The 19,982-nt window shown below is 45.0% G+C and overlaps 1 protein-coding gene, 1 long non-coding RNA gene and 1 other non-coding gene across 3 annotated transcripts; 1 reads left to right on the top strand and 2 right to left on the bottom strand.

Moving 5' to 3' along the window:
* The first annotated feature begins 216 nt into the window (after nucleotides 1-216).
* Nucleotides 217-13,073, top strand: FSD2 (fibronectin type III and SPRY domain containing 2). Its single transcript, XM_058033561.1, has 12 exons — nucleotides 217-987; nucleotides 1,067-1,162; nucleotides 2,222-2,455; nucleotides 3,687-3,709; nucleotides 4,648-4,769; nucleotides 5,768-5,923; nucleotides 6,782-6,916; nucleotides 7,650-7,803; nucleotides 8,185-8,318; nucleotides 9,854-9,986; nucleotides 11,981-12,157; nucleotides 12,821-13,073. The coding sequence occupies exons 1-12, from the start codon at nucleotides 217-219 to the stop codon at nucleotides 13,071-13,073; spliced, it is 2,388 nt and encodes a 795-aa protein (XP_057889544.1).
* Nucleotides 13,074-13,931: 858 nt separating this feature from the next.
* On the bottom strand, nucleotides 13,932-17,238 carry LOC131088763 (uncharacterized). Its single transcript, XR_009115169.1, has 2 exons — nucleotides 17,087-17,238; nucleotides 13,932-16,186 (listed from the first exon to the last, which is right to left on the bottom strand). It is a non-coding gene; the product is annotated as an uncharacterized LOC131088763 (long non-coding RNA).
* Nucleotides 16,345-16,476, bottom strand: LOC131089219 (small Cajal body-specific RNA 15). The gene has a single exon (XR_009115220.1). It is a non-coding gene; the product is annotated as a small Cajal body-specific RNA 15 (non-coding RNA).
* Nucleotides 17,239-19,982: the final 2,744 nt, after the last annotated feature.

The following is a 19,982-nucleotide window of genomic DNA, read 5'->3' as shown; positions in this document are numbered from 1 at the left end:
GTTCCTTCAGCAGCTGCACTTAGGGAGTGAAGCTACTGACTTTGGTCTTTCTCATGCCTACCTCCAGGACTGAGCAGTCCTCAGCCAAACCTAATCTATCCCTATACTTTTAAGCAAGAATAGCTACATACTTAGATATCAGGACCGAGATTAAGATCTTTCTTATCTTTTACAAGCTTGAGTCTCATCATCTCAAAAGCCTCCCTGAGGATACCAATGTCATCCAGATCTGGCAGCACGAGAGACTATGGGACTAGCGGCCAACGACATCACTCAGCTTCCCCACCAGCCCCAGAGCCTAGTGACACTGAGACTGAAGGTCTGATCTTCTATCACATGGATCTTTATGGATCAAAGGAGAGGTTTGATATCTTTCCTGAAGAGCCCTCTGGTCGAGGAGACAGATCTCTGGGGGATACGAGAAGGGAATCTGCACCGAGTAGTGAAAAAGTTCAGCGCCCACAAGAAGTTGGCTATGACTTGGAAAAGGAGGTTGCAGAGTTGGCTAAGATGTATGGACTTGATGAGGATAGAGAAAAAGAGCTTGAGCTTCTTGGAGGACATCTGGAGAAGGTGGAGAGCAGATGGCCACCAGCTCGCACAGAAAAAGCAGGATTACAAGGTTCCTTATATAACAGGTCAAAAAGCAGCTCTTCAGTGAAAGATCCAAGCCAAAGCACAAAGCAGCAAGGACTTCCTGATGAGGCTTCTCAAGGTGAAAATCAGAGCAAAGCCAGAGCAGATGATGAGGCTGAGAGCAGCACATGGTCCAGAGGGGGGCTAAGCAGTGGTGGCATGTCAGACGAGTGGAACAGTCAGGCTGTCAGTGAGGAGGAGGTAGAGGAGGAGGAGGAGGAAGAAGAGGAAGAAGCAGCAGATATTTTTTGTTCCACCTGCAAGATACCAATCCGAGCTTTTGACAAACTGTTTGGTGAACACAAGGATCATGAGGTTGCTCAGCTCCCCAGTGCTGTGGAAAGTGAAAAGGTGAGAGTAACACAGGTGTACTGCGGTGCCTCTAAAACAGTCTTCAGACATAGTAAGAATCACACTGGGTGTTTTGTAGGAGGAGATCCATAAAAACATGTGCAAGTTGGAAGAACAGATTGCTCAGATGGAAAATGTTGCCAGCCATTTGGAGGAAATCTTCATCACTGTAGAGGTAAGGCATTTTCTCTTGGGCTAACTTTATGGTAGTGGGGTTAAACAGTTTTGACAGTCATACTGACATTCATAGTATTCAGTTGTTAATGAGGTACTTACAGTAACAGAGCACAGAGTTATCTTGGGGTTTGTCTAGACTGAAGTACTCAGGAAAACTCATCCTAAAGATTTTTTTAAGTGGGCTAGTAAAACCACATTTATAATTTGCACAGAGTTTTGCATTCAGAAATAAAGTGACCCCCACTCAGGTCATCTTAGCTTTAAATGGCCAAAGAGCTGTGATCTAACTAGTCCATCCAGAGTGCAGCCCTTGTGTTCCCTCAGCTTCATTCACAGAAGTGTCAGATCCAGGCAAACCCTCGGCCCAGCCGTTCAAGCTGATGCCTTCAAGAGTTGTGCTCCCACTCGGCTGCTGTCACTTGGCCCCAGGGGAAGGAGGTCAGCTGGCAGCAAGTTCAAACCGAGCAATAACTCAACTGCAGGCTTTTCTCTGCTGCATGTGGCACAGGAGGACATCAGTGCCTGAACAGTGAGCAGCTGCTGGGACTGCTCCTTGCCTTGCTTGCTCCTTAAATTTCCCTTCCTAATGCTTTCTCCAGCTGTGAGTGAGGATACCAGCATTAGCTACCCAGCTGCCACAGCACAAATCCATGGATCCCACTGAGTTGCCATGGTTTTTTTTCGTGGAAAGATGTGATTCACTGTGTTGGTGGAAATGCTTCTGAGATTATGCCTAGGATATATCCTGGTTGTGCTCCCTGGGTTTAGGGGAGCATCATTGTTCCTGCTGTAATTTCTGTTGCTCTTATTTCTGGAACAAAATCCAACACTTTTGTGCTTTAGTGTGGGGTGAATGATCAGAGTAAACCCCTAAAAATGCACATAAGTCAAATTACACCTTCTGTGTACTGGTACTGTGTCCTAGTTTTGTGAATTAAATCATGACATATTATCTCTATGGTAAGGAGAAATTTAGGCAGACCAGAGTAATATTTTCCTCTGCATGACCTGTGGATCAGACTTGATGCCAAGGTGCAAACCCTCAAATATCTTGTAGGAAAATTTTGGGAGGCAGGAGCAGAACTTTGAGGTGCATTACAACGATGCAGTGCAAGTGCTTGCTCAGAAGTATGAGGAGCAGCTGGAAGCACTGGGAGAAGAGAAGAGGCAGAAGCTGGAAGCTCTGTATGAGCAGCTGGTCAGCTGTGGGAAACATCTTGACACCTGCAAGGAGCTGACAGATGAAACCCAGGAGCTTTTCCTGGAAAATGACAAAGCTGAATTTATGAAGGTAAAGAGTTTTAACTGTTGAAGTGCTTTTTGCTGCTTGCAAGGAGTCTCTGTCTGAGAATCCCAAGCAGCCTTAGTGCTAAGGAGAATTTGGGATGCTCAGTCCGTGGTGCTGTCACTGCTCCTCATGCTTGGCATGGTGGCATTGACTTAGTAGGGCAGCACAATGGGGGCAAAATGCAGAAGCAGAAGTTTGTAATTTGGATGCTCATTCATTTGTGAGTCACACTGGGGTTCAGAGAGAAGATATCTTGCTGAAATGCTTATCTGGGGAAACTCTGGAAGCACTTAGTGTTCCTTGCCTTGTGCAGGCTCAGCTCTCTTGCTCTATTCTGGGCTCACAGCAGGCAGGCTGATGTAATCACTTAGGAAGATGTTTCCTTTTCTTGCTCATTTTGGAGGAAAGTTCAGCTGAAATATGTCAAAAGCTCCCGCAAAGTGATGGATGAAATCCCACTCTTGAGGTGGTGTCAAGAAGATATTTTTCTTTGGCAGGTAGAAAAATAATTGGAGAAAAAATCAGAATTTTTACTGATGACGTGATTGCTCTCACCTGAGTTGTCCTGTGACTAAGGTGGGTGGGAGCATTTCTGTAGCACAGTGACAGTAACTTCTGATCTGGACAACAAACAAATCTCATAACACCAGTGCACTTCTGTGGGTCAGTTTGCTATGACTCCAGCCTGCTGAGTTCTTCTCATGAGCTGACTTTTTCCCATTCCTCTGCATCTCTGGAATAAACTTATTTTCTCCTTACCTTGTAGACAGTTTACATAGACCCTAAGAACCATTGTTCATCAAAAAGTGAATGTTGGTTTTGAGCTCTCAGGGGCTTAGGTTTTCTCCTGTACATGCACTGTTTCCAGTTACATGCACTTCTCAGACTCCCTCCAGCACAGATAATTTCATGAGTTCTTTTGCCCAGCTGATTTTGGTTTTTGTTTGTGACGGATCTATTGGCACTTTGGACAACCAAAGGAGTAATTGGTCTAAAGTCTCAATGGGCAGACACTGATGACTACCTGATATTGCTCATTATCTTTCTGTAAATTCAGCTAGGATGTGTCCATTTCAGTAGAAAGGGCTGGCTTTGTTCTCAGAGTTGGGAGAGAGCAAATTACTTCACTCCAAGTATTGCATTTGGGGCAATTTGTGTAAGACAGGTCAACAGCATGATGTAGTCTGACTCTGGACTTTTCTACCTCTAACGCTGTGTCCTTTTTTTCCAACAGGCAGCAGTAACCATGGTTGACAGGTAGTATCACAGTCTGGGATTTTGTGTCACATTTCTTCCTGCTAATTGGATGGGTTATTGGAGATGCTTCCATGTTCTGGACTTTGTTCAGGCACACAAATGTTGTCTAAGCCACTAAAGCTATTGAAATATTTAGTATTTTTGTTTTAAAGTGCATCAGAAAAAGTTGCTCCAAGAAATTTAACACTCAAAACTTGTTTGGCTCCAATTTCAAGAAATCCGAAAGGAGAGTTAGAGCCTGAATAAATCAGTGTTTTCAGCTTAGTCATAAGGAAGTAATTTCACTGAGAAACAGGATTGCTAAAGCTCTTGAAATAACCACTCTGGATCCAAATGAGACTAAAATTGAGCTCCCTAAATATACTGTAATGGGCTTATTTATGCATTAATATAGTGAGGTAGAAAATCAAGCTGTGGGAGCTCAGAACGGATACAGAAAAATATTGGAGCAATTGGAAGAAGTCTTAGGGCACACTAAATCATAGGCAAAAACCACCCTATTAATTGACTGTTATTGTTCATGAAAGCACAGAGAAAAGATCCCCCTTTCTTTCAAATTTACAACACCTAGAGCCACGAGGTCATGAATTAATAATAGTGTGAATTCAAAATAATGGGAGTTATGGAGCTAATAGGGTGCTTCCCTAGGGAGGTGCTGGGCATACCCCACTGCCCTGCTCTCTGCAGGAGCAGGGCACACCAGGGTGGCCCTCAGCCCCAGCAGCCAGCTCTCTTTGCCATCTTGGGGCACTGATGGCCACGTGTCTCCAAGCTGTAGGCAGAGGAGGCTGAGCTTGTACAGCTGTGAAAATGGTGTTTTAAGGAAATAGGTGCTAATTTGGAGTCTGCTATTCTCTTTAAAATAGGAATCATAGACTGATACCTCCAGTACTACGGTACTTCCAATTAGACATTATTTTTTCCCCCTACAATTACAGGCTGGAAGAATTCTTAAAGCAAGAAGTGAATTTAGAGCTTTCAACACTGCCAGACTTTGAAGAGCGGGCCATAGATGTCTCTGAAGTTGAACAACTAATGAACTCCATTAATGCTATTCCAGGTACTTTTCCTAACTGGTCATTATTTCACACCTATTTACATTTAAGTAAGGATATGTATTAAACATTTCTTCTTTTAAAGGAGATCTGCAAAGGCAGAATTAACTTGTCCCTAGTTTCCCTTCTAGTTTGTTTTGTTTTGTTTTGTTTTGTTTTTTTAATTTGCCTATATATACAGGGACTCCGGAAGGTATTTTTGGAATTTTTTTTTCCATTTGTTTTCAATATAAAATTACCAGAATTACTGCTAAATTGGGACTTCCTTGCTTTTGCTGGATGATTTCCTAGAAGACTCATGAAGATTACCCCCTTCTGTTGAGGGGTCAGGCATGCTTAGTCAGTGATAACTTCTCTTACCTTGTAGTTGCTTGAACAAAATAAAGAGGAACTCCAGACTACTTTAAATAACTTACCCAGCTTCTCTTGATAAACAGATTTCAGTGACTTATTCCTCTGCTATTTAGCAAGCATTTTTCCCCCATAATCCACAGGAGACAGCACAGCATAAACAAATTTTGAATAACTAAAAAAAATGCCTAAAATTTAAAATATTTTCTGGTGCATCACAAATGGTCAGAAAGAACATTATTTTTTTTACACCCAATACTGTGTTTTCTTAACATAAAACAGCATTTGGTGCTTGTTTGGCTGTGCTGATGCCCCCTGTTGTACAGCTTTTCCCTGATCCCTGGGTGGCTGGCAGCAGTGCTGGCATGGCAGATGTTGGGCTCACTGGAGCAACCCTCAGAGGAGGGGAAGGCTGGGGTTTATTTCTTTCATTGGTTTGCCTTTGTTTTGAAGCAAGGCTAATTCTCACACGCCAGTGACCTGATTACTAGCTGCAATTGCAGACTCAGCTCCTGACTTTTCTCCATGTGGGAGGAATGGAGGAACATGACCCTATTCAGTGCCAAGGCTTTGTGCAAATACCTTTGTGAGAGGAGAGGTACAACAAACCATGATTATACATTCAAAAACTGACCTGTTTTTTCCTCTGCAGCTCCTTGTGCCCCTGTGATCAACCCCCAGGCTCCCAATGCAGCAACTGGCACTTCACTGAGAATTTGCTGGGGCCTCTTCTCAGATGACACTGTGGAGTGCTACCAGCTGTGCTACCAACCTGTGAGCAATGAGAGGCACAGGGATGGGCAAGCAGGTAAGGAGGCTGGGGCTCAAGGGACACCTCAGCCCTCCACTGCAAACCCAAGGGACACCTCAGCCCTCCACTGGCAAAAGCAGCTGATGCCAAAGTGCCTCTGCATGCCTCGTGCACTGTCTGCCACCAAAACTGTCATATCTGCCACCACCATCTGCTTTGTCCCTCTTCCCCTGCCAGGTCTGCCATGCTGCCAGCTCCAGCAGGACCCATCACAGGGGCAAAGACAGGATGTGGCAGCAGCAGGGACAGCAGGAATGAGAAGGGGACAGTGGATGGAGTCACGAGGATTTCTGGAGGGTGGGCACTGTGTTAGAACATGTGCTACATCATGCATTTTTAAATTGCAGTATTTTTAAAGAGCAAATCATCTTATCATCAGCACTCCAACTGAAACCCCCAGATGATTTTACAGCTTATCTTAGTGCTAATAATAGTCTGTAACTCCCTAAAATGTACAGGCACACAAAAAAACACAGAGCCAAAATGTCTCAGCCTTGTGACAAAACTGCCTTTGCTAATACTGTTCTTGCAGTACCTTCAAAAGTGGAAGCCAGTAGCGTGCCAGTAGAGTGGCCAGTTCAGAAAGAAAAGCAGAAACTATTGGAATTTTGTGAGATGAAGAATGAGAAATGAGCAGTAAAATAGCTTCAGCTCTTGTCCCATCTGATTTATGCAGCTTTAGAGGAAGGCACTGTGAAACTGCCTGACAGCTGATCAAAGGGTGTGGAGCCCAAGGAGCTCTCCTGAACTCAGCACCCAGAACAATGCACCCCAACTCCACTGTGTGATGCAGCTCCGGGGAAAAGTGGGCAAGGGCGTAAAGGCACTGTAAATGCTTTGTTGTTGTCATTTCAGAGCACACACTAAAAGTGAAGGAAACATACTGCACCATTACTGATCTGTTGCCAAATACACAGTATGAATTTTGGGTCAGTGCTTTAAATGCCTCTGGAATCAGTCCACCAAGTGAAAGAGCAGTTTATGTAACAGGTAAAAATATTTTGTTCATACAACTTTGTAATTTTCATAGTGAAATTCAAAATAATCTCTGAATTTTATGCAAGTAATGCTTTCTGGGAACTTTCTTTCTTCTGATGTAAGCCTACTGACTGCATGGGAATTCCCCACTTTTATTTAGAGAGCCTCTCATGCCAACTATCCCTGTTTTAGAGTGGCAGAAACAGAAGCAGAGAGACAAAATAACTTATTTAAATGCAAGCATGTAGACCAGCTGTGAAGAAGGTTCAAGTTTCCTGGTTCTGCCAGATGAATCCCAGCTCTCCTTTCATTGGCCTATAGGTATTTTGTGGATTCACCTGTTATGCTGTTCTTTTTAACTGCAGTTCAGTTAAGGACATTGTGTGAAATTCTGACATCAGATTGAGCAAGTCAGTGTGAGACCTTCAAGTGCTTGTTCCAGATGTCTTTGACATCTCAGAGTAGAGAAGAGATGCACCTTTATGACAAAACAAAACTAATAAACAGTTGTGTAGTCAGTCTTTATGCTACTTCTCTGTTTAATTCTCTTGGGACCTTTATAGTCTAAATGAAGTCTTTAAATAGTACTGTTAATCACTCTACCTGCTGTTTATTGTCCATTGGGGAGGCAGGTTTCTTCACAGTATTAGTAAACAGCATTTTTCTATTTATTTGTCTTCAAAGCATGTTGTTTGCAAACATCTTCAAGCAACAGCTCAGAATTGTTCTTTTTTCTACTTTTTAGCTCCTTCACCACCTATCATAAAGAATAAAAAGATCCAAAGCTGTGAAAATGCAGCACTGGTGTGCTGGGAATCCAGAGACATTAACCCTGTGGATTCCTACACAGTTGAATTGTCCAAGCTGACAGATGAAGAAAATGATGATATTATTACTGAGTGAGTTACTCTTCTATTGAGCCCATGGCCTGTAGAGATTAAACCATTTCAATTGTGTGGCATCAGATAGGACTAAGAAAGGACCCATGACCTTCTGGTGAATTTACAAACAATTCTCTTAGTAAAACTAGTTGTAAAATGTTAATAAGAAATTACTACATGAGAATTATGAGTATTGGAAAAGGGCAGAAGCAGATGTAAAAATCTGCAGTCTGTGACAGACTCTCTCTTGCCCTGCTACAGACAATTGTACAAGGTAAACTGTTGATTGGTTACAAGACATGTTGAAGTGTAATGTCTTCCTTGTTGCTCAGAAAAATAATTTCAAAGGCCTACTTTTGTTTTCTACCCTGTCATTTTCCATGGATTTGTTTTCTGCAGATCTATTGTTGGGATCCCTAACTGTGAAGTCCTAATTCACCTCCAGCCAACACAAAAGTATCACATCTGTGTCAGAGCCCAAAACCTGGGTGGCTCCAGTGAAAGAAGTGAACCTGTCCTGATACACACCACAGGTACTGTACAGCTTGGAACAACCCCAGCAGCTTATTGGAACATCTATTGTCTTAACAGAGAGATTCCTGCTGGTTTCAATGGCCTCTGGACCAGATCCTAATTTCTCACATCTAATTACACACCTGGTAACATTTTAGGAATGAAAAAAGCAACTTCTTGTAACAATAAGTGCATTGCTTTAGCTCTGTAATTTATATTATTGCTGTCTGGTGCATTTGGTACTTGAAAGTTACTAATTCCTAAACATTTTAAAAGACAGTGTAGCTCAACACCCACGTATTGCCAGCCTGCAAAGTACTGACACACCAGTGAGGAAAGCTGTAGTGTGGTTTTACTTCAGAGATTACCATGTAATGCAGCTGCTGCTGGGAATTATGGCTGAGACAGCACTTCCTAGAGCCATTTAGCAGACATCAGTGCTCACCTTCATCACTGCTCATCTCAAATCTCCCATCCCACTCACACCTTACCAGTGTCTCTTCTGCCCTCACCTTCTGAGACATTTGAAAATTGTATTTATTCAGCAAGATGACCACACAAAGTTATGTTTTAGTAAAAAACCTGTCTGCCACACAGCAGTGACACCACAGAAAAGAAATGCTCATCCTTAAATCCCCGGAGAGGAAAACTGTCATTGTGTTGCCATCGTTTGTGTGTATTCCAAGTGCTTAAATCAAACTCAATATTTGAAATTGCCCATTTTGTTTGCACAGCATGTGTTTGTTTTCAGCAGCACATGCCTGTAATTGCCCTGTCATTGTTTGTATTGTATTTGCAATGAAGTAACTTGCAGTTTGATTACAATGATTTCATTTGGGATTACCATGGGGAGATTAATCTTCTCGGAGTCTACATTATGCAAACAGCTGATGCAAATTGATCTGTTGGCTGCAAGAACCCACCTCCAGCACTGTGAATGGCCTTTGATCCTTTCTGGGGTGGGTAAACAAGCACCAACTACAAACAGCAGCTGTGCCAATGGTGGCTGCTCCTCAGGCCCACAGAGCGGCTCTGTGAAGTCTGCAGGAAGAAAGGCAGAAACACTTTTATCCTGGGCTGGACTTACCTCTCTGAGGGCTGGTCTGCCAAGGAGGTGCTGAAGCATGAGGGATCCTTTCTCTTCAAACTGCCCAGCATTTATGGGGATGGGTGAGGCCATGGAGAGTCCTTCACACCCCCTTTCTCTTTTCAGTGATTAAAAACAGATTACTTGAAACCAGTAGATTGCAAGGAGAACTCATCTCTGAATAGATGCTTCCTAATGCCTGCAGCTTTGAGCCCTGGTAGGGTTCAAAACCAGGCTAAGTCCCCTGCTTTTCACCAGACTGAAACTAAACAGTTTTAAACTGTAAAACAAATATTTATTAGAAAAATTTTAAATATATGATCTTGTCCTCTCAATGCCAGCTACAGATTCTTTATAAAGCATTGGTGAATATTTTTGTGCATCCAAATAACATTTCATCACACCCTTGCTGCAATTCTAATGTTATAAGGAGATACTGGAGTTATCCTTAGGCATTTTCTCTTGCAGGCACCTGCTTCTACCTTAATGAGGACACAGCCCATCCTTTACTGGCAATTCTAGATGATGGATTTACCATTTCATGTGATGAACTGGAAAACCCAGAGTGTGATCTGCCTGTCTATGATAACAGCTTTACAAGGTATACAGGGGCATTTCAGTTCCTTTGGTTCTTTTAACAGATGCCAGGAAATGTCTAATGGGGCTTTCAGCAGCTCTGATTAATTTTTTGAGTTGAAATCTTTCTCTCCAGCTGCTCTTTGGAACTTGGAAATTAATGCAAGTTCTTAAATAGGATTACAGATGCAGCAGCCACAATCATGTACAAGCCTACTTATGTCTGGCACACTGAGCTAAATTTGAACAGGTATTTAGGTGCCACAACAAATACTAAGGAAAGGAGAGGGATCTGAAAACTTACCTCTTGCTGAAAGATGTAACTGATACTATTTGGACCAACAGGTATTACTTTTAAAAAGATTATGCCCTTTGCCATTGAAGAGAGAGATTAAGCTTGCCAAAATGCATTTTCCAGTCAAAACCACAGAAACACCACATAACTAGGACAGGCATTGCAGGATAATACAAGTCTACAATTTATTCCCTCTATGGAAATGCAGTGCTACTAGAAGGCTTGGTAGAAAAGAGTGGTGATCCTTTTCATTAAAGCCATCATGGTAATCTTAAATGGGATTTCATCCCACTTCCATGAGATGCTTTGATGTTTCACATCCACAGCCAGAGCTGGCACTCATCTCATTCAAAGGCTGAGGTTTTGGTACCACTATGAACTTTCACAAATCTCCTTCAAATCAAGATACTGAAAAAATAAAAATAAAGGAAAAAAAAAAAAAAAGGACAAAAAAGAAAGAAAAAAGAAAGGGGAAAAAAGAAGAAAAAAAAAGCTCCCAAGGAACTTACATGGCAAACTCTTCTTTCTGAAGTTTGTGTGGTCTCCTAAGTTTGGGTAGCTGATGTATTTCCTAAGTAGTTCCTCAGTGCAGCTCAGGTTTGCCTTGGTGGCTTTGCAGCTCTCATTACTATGGTTTTGTTCACAGCTGTTTACCCATCCATTTTGCATCCTTCCTTTTCCTTCTCAGGCTGTAGCAACACAGCCTCCAAATGATGAGTGCAGCTCTCTCTCAGCATTGCCTAGAAGACCTCAGTGTCTGCCAGCAACATCCTTTTCCTTTGTAACTTATAACTTTACACACTACCATAGAAACATAAAAGTTGTGTGTGTTTGAAACCTGCCGTCCCCCTTGACAATGACAGCTAATACATCATGTACTTTTCCTAAGAAAAAGCTGAGGTGTAAGCTCACAGGACTCGTGTTGCTCTCCTAAGAGTGTTTCAGAAGCATTTGGAGCGGGTTATTTTGCCCAATTTTCTTGCTTTAGAACCTGTGTTTTTGCAGACTTGCATCTTCAAAGCACCCAGTTCCTTTGATTTCAAGACTGTACCAGTAAATCAAGCTGAAGGGTCTCTCTGCAGTACATTATCTTTGTCTCTACTACACAACTTTCAAAAGAGTTATTTTCTGCATGGTTCCAATCATACATTTCATGGCTCAGGTACCCAGCATATTACAAGTTCTCCTACTGTGTTCAATTCTTCCTAATCTCTCCAAACCCAGAGGGAAGCAGTGTAGACAGGTTCCCTCCTCCCCAGCTGCCCCAGGAACTTCATGCTGTTACAGTGCTCAGTTCCAGTGGTGAGTGATGTTCAAAACCCTGGGCTGTTGGGAAAGAAAATGCAAAATCTGTACTTTTTTCCTCTGCTATGCTGGAGTTCACTAGAGCACTCTCTTTTCTAACAAGCATTAACTTTCCCAGAAAATCCAGGCACTATGGGATGCTGTTCTCCATCTTCCTGGAAGTGCCTGGGGCACTCATTTCTACAAAGCTACCCACAAGTAAAAACAGGGCAGGTGTCACAAAGAAACCTGCAGGCTGGGGATTTCACTGGAGTCGAAACACACTGCACTGCTAAGGTGACAGCAGAAGTGGCTTTTGTTTATTGCTATGTATTGTCCAGGCATATCCATACCTGAACCTATCTAAACACTGTAAAGAGAATTATAAAAAGGCCCTGCCTTTTAACACCTATTAAAACACCTATTCCTGTCTCCCACAGATGTATTGCAATCCTGGGCAGTCTGATCCCATTTCCAGGAAAGCATTACTGGGAGGTGGAAGTTGAGGAAGATACAGAGTACAGAGTCGGTGTGGCTTTTGAGAACACTCCAAGACATGGTCACCTGGGGGCAAACAACTCATCCTGGTGCATGAGGCACATCATCACACCCTCCAGGTAAGGGCTGTGGAGGCTGCAGGTCTCCAACAGGAACAACTCTCACACCTGCAGGCAGGGCAGCAGGGAAAGCAGAGATTTTGTATCAGCTCAGACCAGGCACTGGGGACTCCGGAAGGATACTGCTTCAGCAAATCCTCCTGCTTTTTTAGGGTGTTTCAGCAGCATTTGGCATGAGTTATTTTGCCCAACTTCCTTGCTTCAGAACTTGTGTTTTGGCAGATTTGCATCTTCAAAGCACCCATTTCCATTGACTCTGAGAGGGTGCTACTGAATCAAGCTGAAGGGTCTCTCTGTGATACATTGTCTCATTGCAATGAGACATTGTCACATGGAAACAAATTGCAGGAACAAATCTGAATAAAATCAGAGTTGCAGAATTTAGCTGTAAACATTACTAAAACCTCAGTGAGAAGACAGTAATAATCTATGCAATCCAGAAACTACATATCTAGCTAAACCCAACTGGTTTTCATCTCTGTCCTGCCTATGGCAGTATGTCTGCAGAAATGCCAGCTCCCTCCTGCCTCAGCTGCACTGCTGGCTCTCCCCTGGACCACTGCCTTTGACTCTCATGTGCAACCTGGGCACCTGTGTGCACAAAGTGCTTCCCTTTGAGAGGAACCAGGGTGCCTTCAGCTCTTTTGTTTTTCTCACCTGCAGGCACAAGTATGAATTCCTGCACAGTGGGATGACACCTGACATCAGAATTACTGTTCCCCCCAGAAGGATTGGCATCCTGCTGGACTATGAGAACTGCAGACTGTCATTTTTCAATGCAGATATTGCCCAGCACCTTCACACATTCAACTCACCCTTCCAGCATTATGTCCACCCCTGCTTTGCACTGGAAACACCTGGTATCTTAAGGATACACACTGGAATTACAACACCCCTATGGACTGCCCTGCCATAACCTGTGTTCTGCAGCTGCCACACCCCTGTGTAACCTGCCCTGAGCAATGCCCTCTTTCAGCATTAACTGTACCATCACACTCCCTTTGAACCAGCAGTTTCCCCCTAGTAAGAGCAAAGCAACCTTGACCCAAACCAGCTGCCAAGCCTAGCAGCTTGGAGTTTACATCCTCTTGGGAAGGATCTTAGCAAAAAGCCACTAGGGTCACAAGAGCCATCAGCATCTCAGAATTCTCGTTAGAAATGGACACCTTCCTTCTCAGAGGTGATGCTGTCACCACCCTGCAGTGGCAGCTGGATCACAGCTCCCCCAACACCCACCTGAAGCCTAGGGAACTCCCCAGTTCCAAAGCAATCATTGATTCTACTCCTGAGTCTACTCAAGAGCTAAAAACTCAAAGGAAAACAAAAATAGCAAAAGGCATAATCACTGTACAGCTGCTGGAGCTGAAAGCACTCCAGTCATGAAGCTGATCTCCCAATCAAGTGCTCTTGTTGTGACACAAGATAATCAAATATGCTGCCCCTGTTTGTGCCTACATTCCCAGTAGGACTTTCTGGAATACCCAAGCCTGCACTCCAGTCTCAAATGTAAGCCAAATTTTTACAGAATGCTTCTCATTCATTCACCCAGGGGAAAAAAAAGGATAGGCTTTTTGCAGTGCTTGATTGTCCTTGTAGAAAAACCTAAAGCAACATTTTTAGCTGCTTCCTTTTAGCTATGCTCATCTCCACTTGGGTGTACCCTCCCTCCACAGATCTGTTCTCCCCCTCAGCACTGAAGAATTCCACTCCATGCTGTGCCATAGAAGCTGTGTGTGTCCAGTGAGGCTGGCAGGACTCTGGCCTAGCATGCAGTTGAGACATCCTTGTTTGGGTTTCATTCCCAGACACCAATCAAGACAGACCCTGCCTGTCAAGCAGGCTTGGCCAGCTCTGAACAGCCTCATCCATCCATGTCAAAACTACCTGAACTCAATCAAGAGTCATTAACAGAGGAGCTTTTCCACAGATTTATTGCACATTGATTACAAAAATCATTGGTTCAAGTTTCCATTCTAGGGAATCACCAGGAACAAGCAGTGGCCTCTACAATATGCAGGGTCTCTACAAATAAATGCCATTGGCAAAACTAAAGAGATTTTACATAGAACTGTGTATCAAAAGCTTGTCTGTTCTTTCGCAAATAGCTTTTAAAGTCTTACCAAAACAGGCCTTTAGAAACCACAAAAACAGGAGCTGACTATGTCACTACAGCAGTGATTAGTACCAGCTGCTCTTGGATATCTGTTTCAAAAGCCTCAGAAGATGGGTTTAGCAACACTGAGCTATACCAGCACAGCATCATTTCTCAACCTACCAGGAATGAAGGTATTTTCAGGGCAGAAAAGGTTCTTATGGTCACTTTGTCACACTTGCTGTAGGCAGGCCAGAGACTTTCAGTTGCCTGGTCTGCCAGTGAGCAGAGCAGCCTGTGGCCATGTGTGCCCTGCTATGCTAGCATGGCCATGGGAACAGCAGCTCTAGGGTACAGCTCCTGTGCAGGGGATGGACGTGCTGAGATAGCACCATTCTTTGCTTAAAAATGTATTCCTTGACTCTGGGGCCAACTTCTACCTACTGGAACATGTTTTACCCCTATCAGCCAAAAACTGAGAGCCCCACTCTTAGATACCTGAAAGAGTGTAACACACAGGCATCAGAGCAGAGGTATGAGGACATCTGAACCTCCCAACAGAGCCTCTAATGCACAAAGGCTGCTGGTGAACCCATGATTCCACTACCCACCACCAGCTTTCACCTCAAGTGTTTAAACCATAGCTGTAACCTGGCAAATACTTTCCAGTTGGTGATCTGAACTGGCAGGTCCCCAGGACTTCACAACCCTCTCACTGGACAGTGCAAGGGCAGATTTTCTGAGCCAAATTCAAGGTGCTCAGACACCCCTGCAGTGGGACTCCACACACAGGTACCAAACAGTTCTGTTGTTGTGCTGCCAGTGGCTGAGTACAGGAGAATGTCTCTCTCTGCTCAGGAGAATGGCCCCATAAGTCATCACCAGGCATGGCACAGGACTGCTAAGGCAGTGACAGAAGTATCTGAAAGAAAGAAAGAAAAAATATGCAATAATTGGTTTCTAGGTTAAAAACACTAAGGGAAATGAGTTTGTATGTTTCTCTTTAATAAAAGCTTCACCTGTTGGTACTAGCCCAAGCTTTTCCTCCTTTAAGAATCCAAACCCCATCACTAAATATTTATACAGCAAAGGAAACTTGACAGTGTGTGTTTCTTAAAACCAGCTGTTGCTCTGAACAATCTCTATATACATCCTTTACAGGGAGGCCACACTTCCACTGCAGAGGTCTACTAAGCCATAAGTTTACACCTGCATGTCTCTCAGTTTATTCACCAGTGTGTATGCAGTTTACTGGAACTCTGAGTATAGCACTCACCTTGGACAACTGTGCTGATCTGAGATCTATTACTCTGCATTGAAAAGGTATCTCAGATAAGGCAAAACCAATTCTTACCTCTGGCCTGTACACAGGAACTCTGGCTAAACTACGTCATGTGGTAAGGCAACAGTCAAAAATGAGTTTGTTCTAACATTATGTTCTGCAAGCTGCATTTTTCCTCATACCTGTTGGGTCTTTTTCCTCCTTGTTCCTTTTCCTTATGGGCATTTACTGGCACACAGTAAAATCCATCCTCTGCAAAGGACAGAAGCTCATGCCTGAGGCTCTGGTTTTGGCCAGCTGAAGCCCACAGGCAGTCCTCATGTGCAACAGTGATCCATGCATCCCTGCAGGATCTTGCAGCATCAGGAACTGCCAAAGGACCGGGCACCCCCAACCATCCTCCCCCAGCAGCTAACTGGGGACTCTGCCAGGCTGCCCAAACCCCTTCAGGCCAGAAGGATCCCTTTCCCCAGTTTCCCTGTGATTTCAAATTCACATTGTTGCCACTGGAGGGCATCGCGTGAAGCCCTTTCAAAAGGCCACTCTGGTTTCACACAGATTTCTGAGGCTGAAAACAGTTTTCAAACCGGTTACCATAATCCAAGGCATGTCCAGTGTCCCTCCTCACCCAGTGCTGGAGCCGGGAACAAAGGGCCTGTGAGCAATTAAACAGGTGACACATGTCAAAGGCACAAATACAAAAGACAATGCAATAGCTGGAATACATTTAATCTGGATTTAAAACACACACATCCAACCTTTTACTACAGAAACATGTGACTTTTAACCTGCTCTCTCTCACTGCCATTAAAACATTGTAGGTAGATCAAGTAGGTCCTGACTTTTATCTCACAGACAGGCCTTGTTCTCCCACCATTTAATTTAGGAGGATAGTATCAGTGGAGTCAATATAGTGTCACTGGCTCCACTTTCTTAGTCCTCCAGATGAAACTCCACAAGAAACTCCTGAAAAGCCTCAGACCACACTGAATTCTCCTAAAGTAGACAGCAGGGCCTAACCAGGAAGGCAATTCCCTATTCCTGTCTTCAAACTCAGTTGCATCTTTTTACTGTTCATCTCTGTTTCCCAATATCATTCATTAGCAGCACACAGCAAAGCAACCAAGGACCGTGCAAAGGTGAGGCTTTGCTTCCTGCCCACACTTTACTGCAGTCCTGGGCCAGTCCAAAACACAACACTGCCTTTTATTGCATTTTCTCACCATCACTTTCATGGTGGTGTGCTCAGTTGTCAATATGTACTGGGACTCAGCTTACCCACCTTACTTAAACCTTTTCCAAACAAGCTTACTTTTCAAGCTTTACTCGCTCTGATGGAAGCGATACTGAGACATAAACTGCTTCACAAAATGGCTGTAAGGGGCTGCACCCTCTGCCAAAAGGGTGCTCACCCCACAGCTAAATAAAAGCTAAATAAAATCCAGACACCAAGCTATGGCTTTAAACAGCCCCAGAAAGGCTGCACTAGTGGGTCCCGGGCTACCTCACTAAACCATCACCACCACAACGAGCGGAGCCGGCGGGCAGCGCTTACCTGGGCCCCGGGCAGGAGCGCCTCTTCACGGGCCCCGCGCCGGCCGCGGGCCGGGGCTCCCGGCGGGACGGGCACCACGGCGGCGGCTCCCGAACGGGACATGGCGCTCACGGGCAGAGCCGCGGGCAGACCGGGCCTCGGCGCCACGGCACGGGAGCCGCTCTGGCCGCACGGCCACGGGGCCTTTCCGTGTGCGAGCGAGCATGGGAGGCCGTGCCCGAGCTCCGCCGCTCTCCCGCTGCCGGCCGGCCGCCCCCAGGCACCTCAGCCCGCCGCGGGAGGAGCAGGAGCGGGGCCGGGGCCCCGCCGCCATGAGCTCCCCCACCTCCCCTCGGGGCGCCGCCATTTCCCGCGGCGCGGTCGGAGCGCCCTCAGAGAAGGCGGGGAGAGGGCGGGCGCTGCCTACCTGCCTTCCTTACTTCCTTCCTCTCGCTTCTTCCTTTCCCTGCTTGTGCCGGGCCAGTGCTGCGGACGGGGAGAGACCGCTCGAAGTTCCCCCCTGGAGTGGGCGCTCTGTTCCCGCAGCCCCGGCCTCACTAACGCAGCCTATTCCCGAGACATTACGGACCGAGCCGAGCACACCACGCTCGGCGCCCGCCTGAGGCCGACCTGCCCTGGGCTGGGCCATGGAGCGGCTTCCCCAGTGATGGCTCCATCCACACACAGCTGAATTGCTGCCTCCAGCAGCCACCATCCCGTGCAGCACCTGCTGTGCTTGTCCATCTCCATTCATTCCCATAACATGTGCTTGATCCTGCAGAGTGAAGCACGAGAATAACACCGGCTGCTAGCACAGCCCTGGCCAGGCTGAGGGAGAGCCACCAGCTCTCAGCAGCTCCTAGGTGTCCAGCAGGATTTGGGGCCGGACAAAGCTGCTATTTCTCACTCCTGCGGTGGGTGTTCCACAGCTCCCAAATCACCTGCACGGCACCCTCATCCAGGCTGGGCTGAGCCCAAAGTAGCATGTGAACTCCCTTGCCTTGGAGGTATTTGCAGCCAGTCGAACACTCAAGTTTTCTGTCAATCTCTAAACAAAATCCCTTTAACATTCCTTTTCTGACATTGGAAAGTGAATCGTCAGGTGATGCCTGGGCCCCCTCCAACACATCCTGCCCTGTGCCCCTGTGCTGAGGTGAAAGCTGCAGCCAGCTGCTGTAATAGAACTATGAATTGTGCCTGTGCAGTGACAGTCATATATTTCATGGTCTGTGTACTAAAATGCTTGGTGAAGGAAACATTTTGCTTCCCATACATGGATGCATGCCGTTTACAGTCAGGATTTATTAAGCCGAAAATTTCTGAGCATGCCCAAAGCGATGGCTTGTATTGGCATCCAGGAAAGGACATTAGGAATCAGTCTGACTTCCTCACAGCCTGCCCAACAGAAAAAAAAAAAAAAAAAAAAAGCCTTTTTTTCTGGTGGAGAATTTAAAATTCAGCATCATTGTTACAACCTGTTCTCTTGCTTTGGATTTCTCTGTGCACTAACCTTAAGAGTTCATATCTGGCTCTTAAGACTTCAACCCAAAGGCCAAAGGATAGACAAAAACGTAAACACCTATACAAACAGCTGTTTAAATTAGAAACTGATGGTTTTGTTTTGTTTGTTTGGTGGGGTTTTTCTGTTGGAAGTGTTTTTTGTGGTTTTGTTTAGTTTTTGTTTTGCTGCAAATGGAAAAGCAGCCATTGGCTTTTGGGCTGTGCTGTCTCAGTCCCTGTGTGGAATTTTGCACATTGTAGATATCTCATGACTGGGTCAGCACAGTGGCACAGCAGTGAGAGCAGGCCTGTGTGGGGCTCTCTCTGCTTGCAGCACAGGAAGAAAATCTAAGCTCAGGGTGCATCTGATCAGAAGAGGTGGAAGTAGGTCTGAACTTAGCTCAGCCACAGCACTGTGGCATTTCAGGTACACACTGTAATAATGTGACCATATATTTGCAACCAGGCTTAGGACAGATTTTCTTCAGAAACAGGAAATAATCTAAGAAGTGGATCCATGGGTAAGAAGTAACACTCATGAGGCAGATTATGAACAGAGCTAAGCCAATGAAGTAAATATAACTTCACCAAATTCAATGCATTGGGAAGGACTTTTAAGTCCCAAAGTGGGGCTACTGGTAGGCAGATGGAAGAAATAAAGCCCCAAATCCAAAGTCCCTTTTTTCAGACCACCTTCTACAAACATGATTGACTCTTGTTACAACAAAACAACACAAATATCACTTTGCTAATACCTACTGAGCCAGACTTAAACATGTCGCTGATATTTACTTAACAAACATGGTTACGTATGTACTCTGCTGTGGTTCAAAGAACACTTATTTATTTAGAACAGCTTATTTTGAAACAAGGCTTTGAATTGTTTGTTTTGTTGTTGTTGTTGTTGGGGTTTCTGTGTGTTTTTTGGTTGGATGGTGGGTTGGTGTTTTGGCTGTTTTTTTGGTTCCTGGCATGATAGAGCAGCTAAAACTTTGTGCTTTCTGACCTTGCCTTGTCGGAGATCTGTCCTAACAGGGGACAGCAACATTGGCACTGAGTCTGGCAGCGTGGATTTTGAAGGGCTGGGAGAGGCCGCTCACTTTTAGGGCTTGATTGACAGGTGAAGAGACTTCACTCTGCTCTCACAGTGTCCTGACAGCTGTCTGTACACCAGCAATTGCAGTCTGTCCCCCTCATTAAACCCAAAAGCCGTGTCTGATGTTACCCACCATTCTCAGCCCAGCCAGAGAGGCGTGGCTGGGCAACTCCCCTGCTCCAGAGCGCTCCCGTTCACGCTGTGTCCTTGCAGTCTGCCTTACTTACGGTAAGCAGAGTGTGAAACAGTCGCACTACCCGGTAACAGAGTGTGAAACAGCCGGCACTGCCCGGTAACAGAATGTGAAACAGCCGGTACTGC

This window comes from Melospiza georgiana, chromosome 13 (assembly GCF_028018845.1).
Source record: "Melospiza georgiana isolate bMelGeo1 chromosome 13, bMelGeo1.pri, whole genome shotgun sequence".
Taxonomy (NCBI): domain Eukaryota; kingdom Metazoa; phylum Chordata; class Aves; order Passeriformes; family Passerellidae; genus Melospiza; species Melospiza georgiana.
The sequence above is the reverse complement of the archived record's forward strand: the minus strand, read 5'-3'. Positions and strand labels throughout refer to the sequence as shown.

Bases quoted from the DNA above. Each gene is read 5' to 3' on its own strand.
- FSD2 (XM_058033561.1), top strand. From the start codon at position 217: ATGTCATCCAGATCTGGCAGCACGAGAGACTATGGGACTAGCGGCCAA. The intron at 3,710-4,647 runs GTAGTATCACAG...CTACAATTACAG, and splicing joins GCAGTAACCATGGTTGACAG to GCTGGAAGAATTCTTAAAGC. The intron at 12,158-12,820 runs GTAAGGGCTGTG...TCTCACCTGCAG, and splicing joins CACATCATCACACCCTCCAG to GCACAAGTATGAATTCCTGC.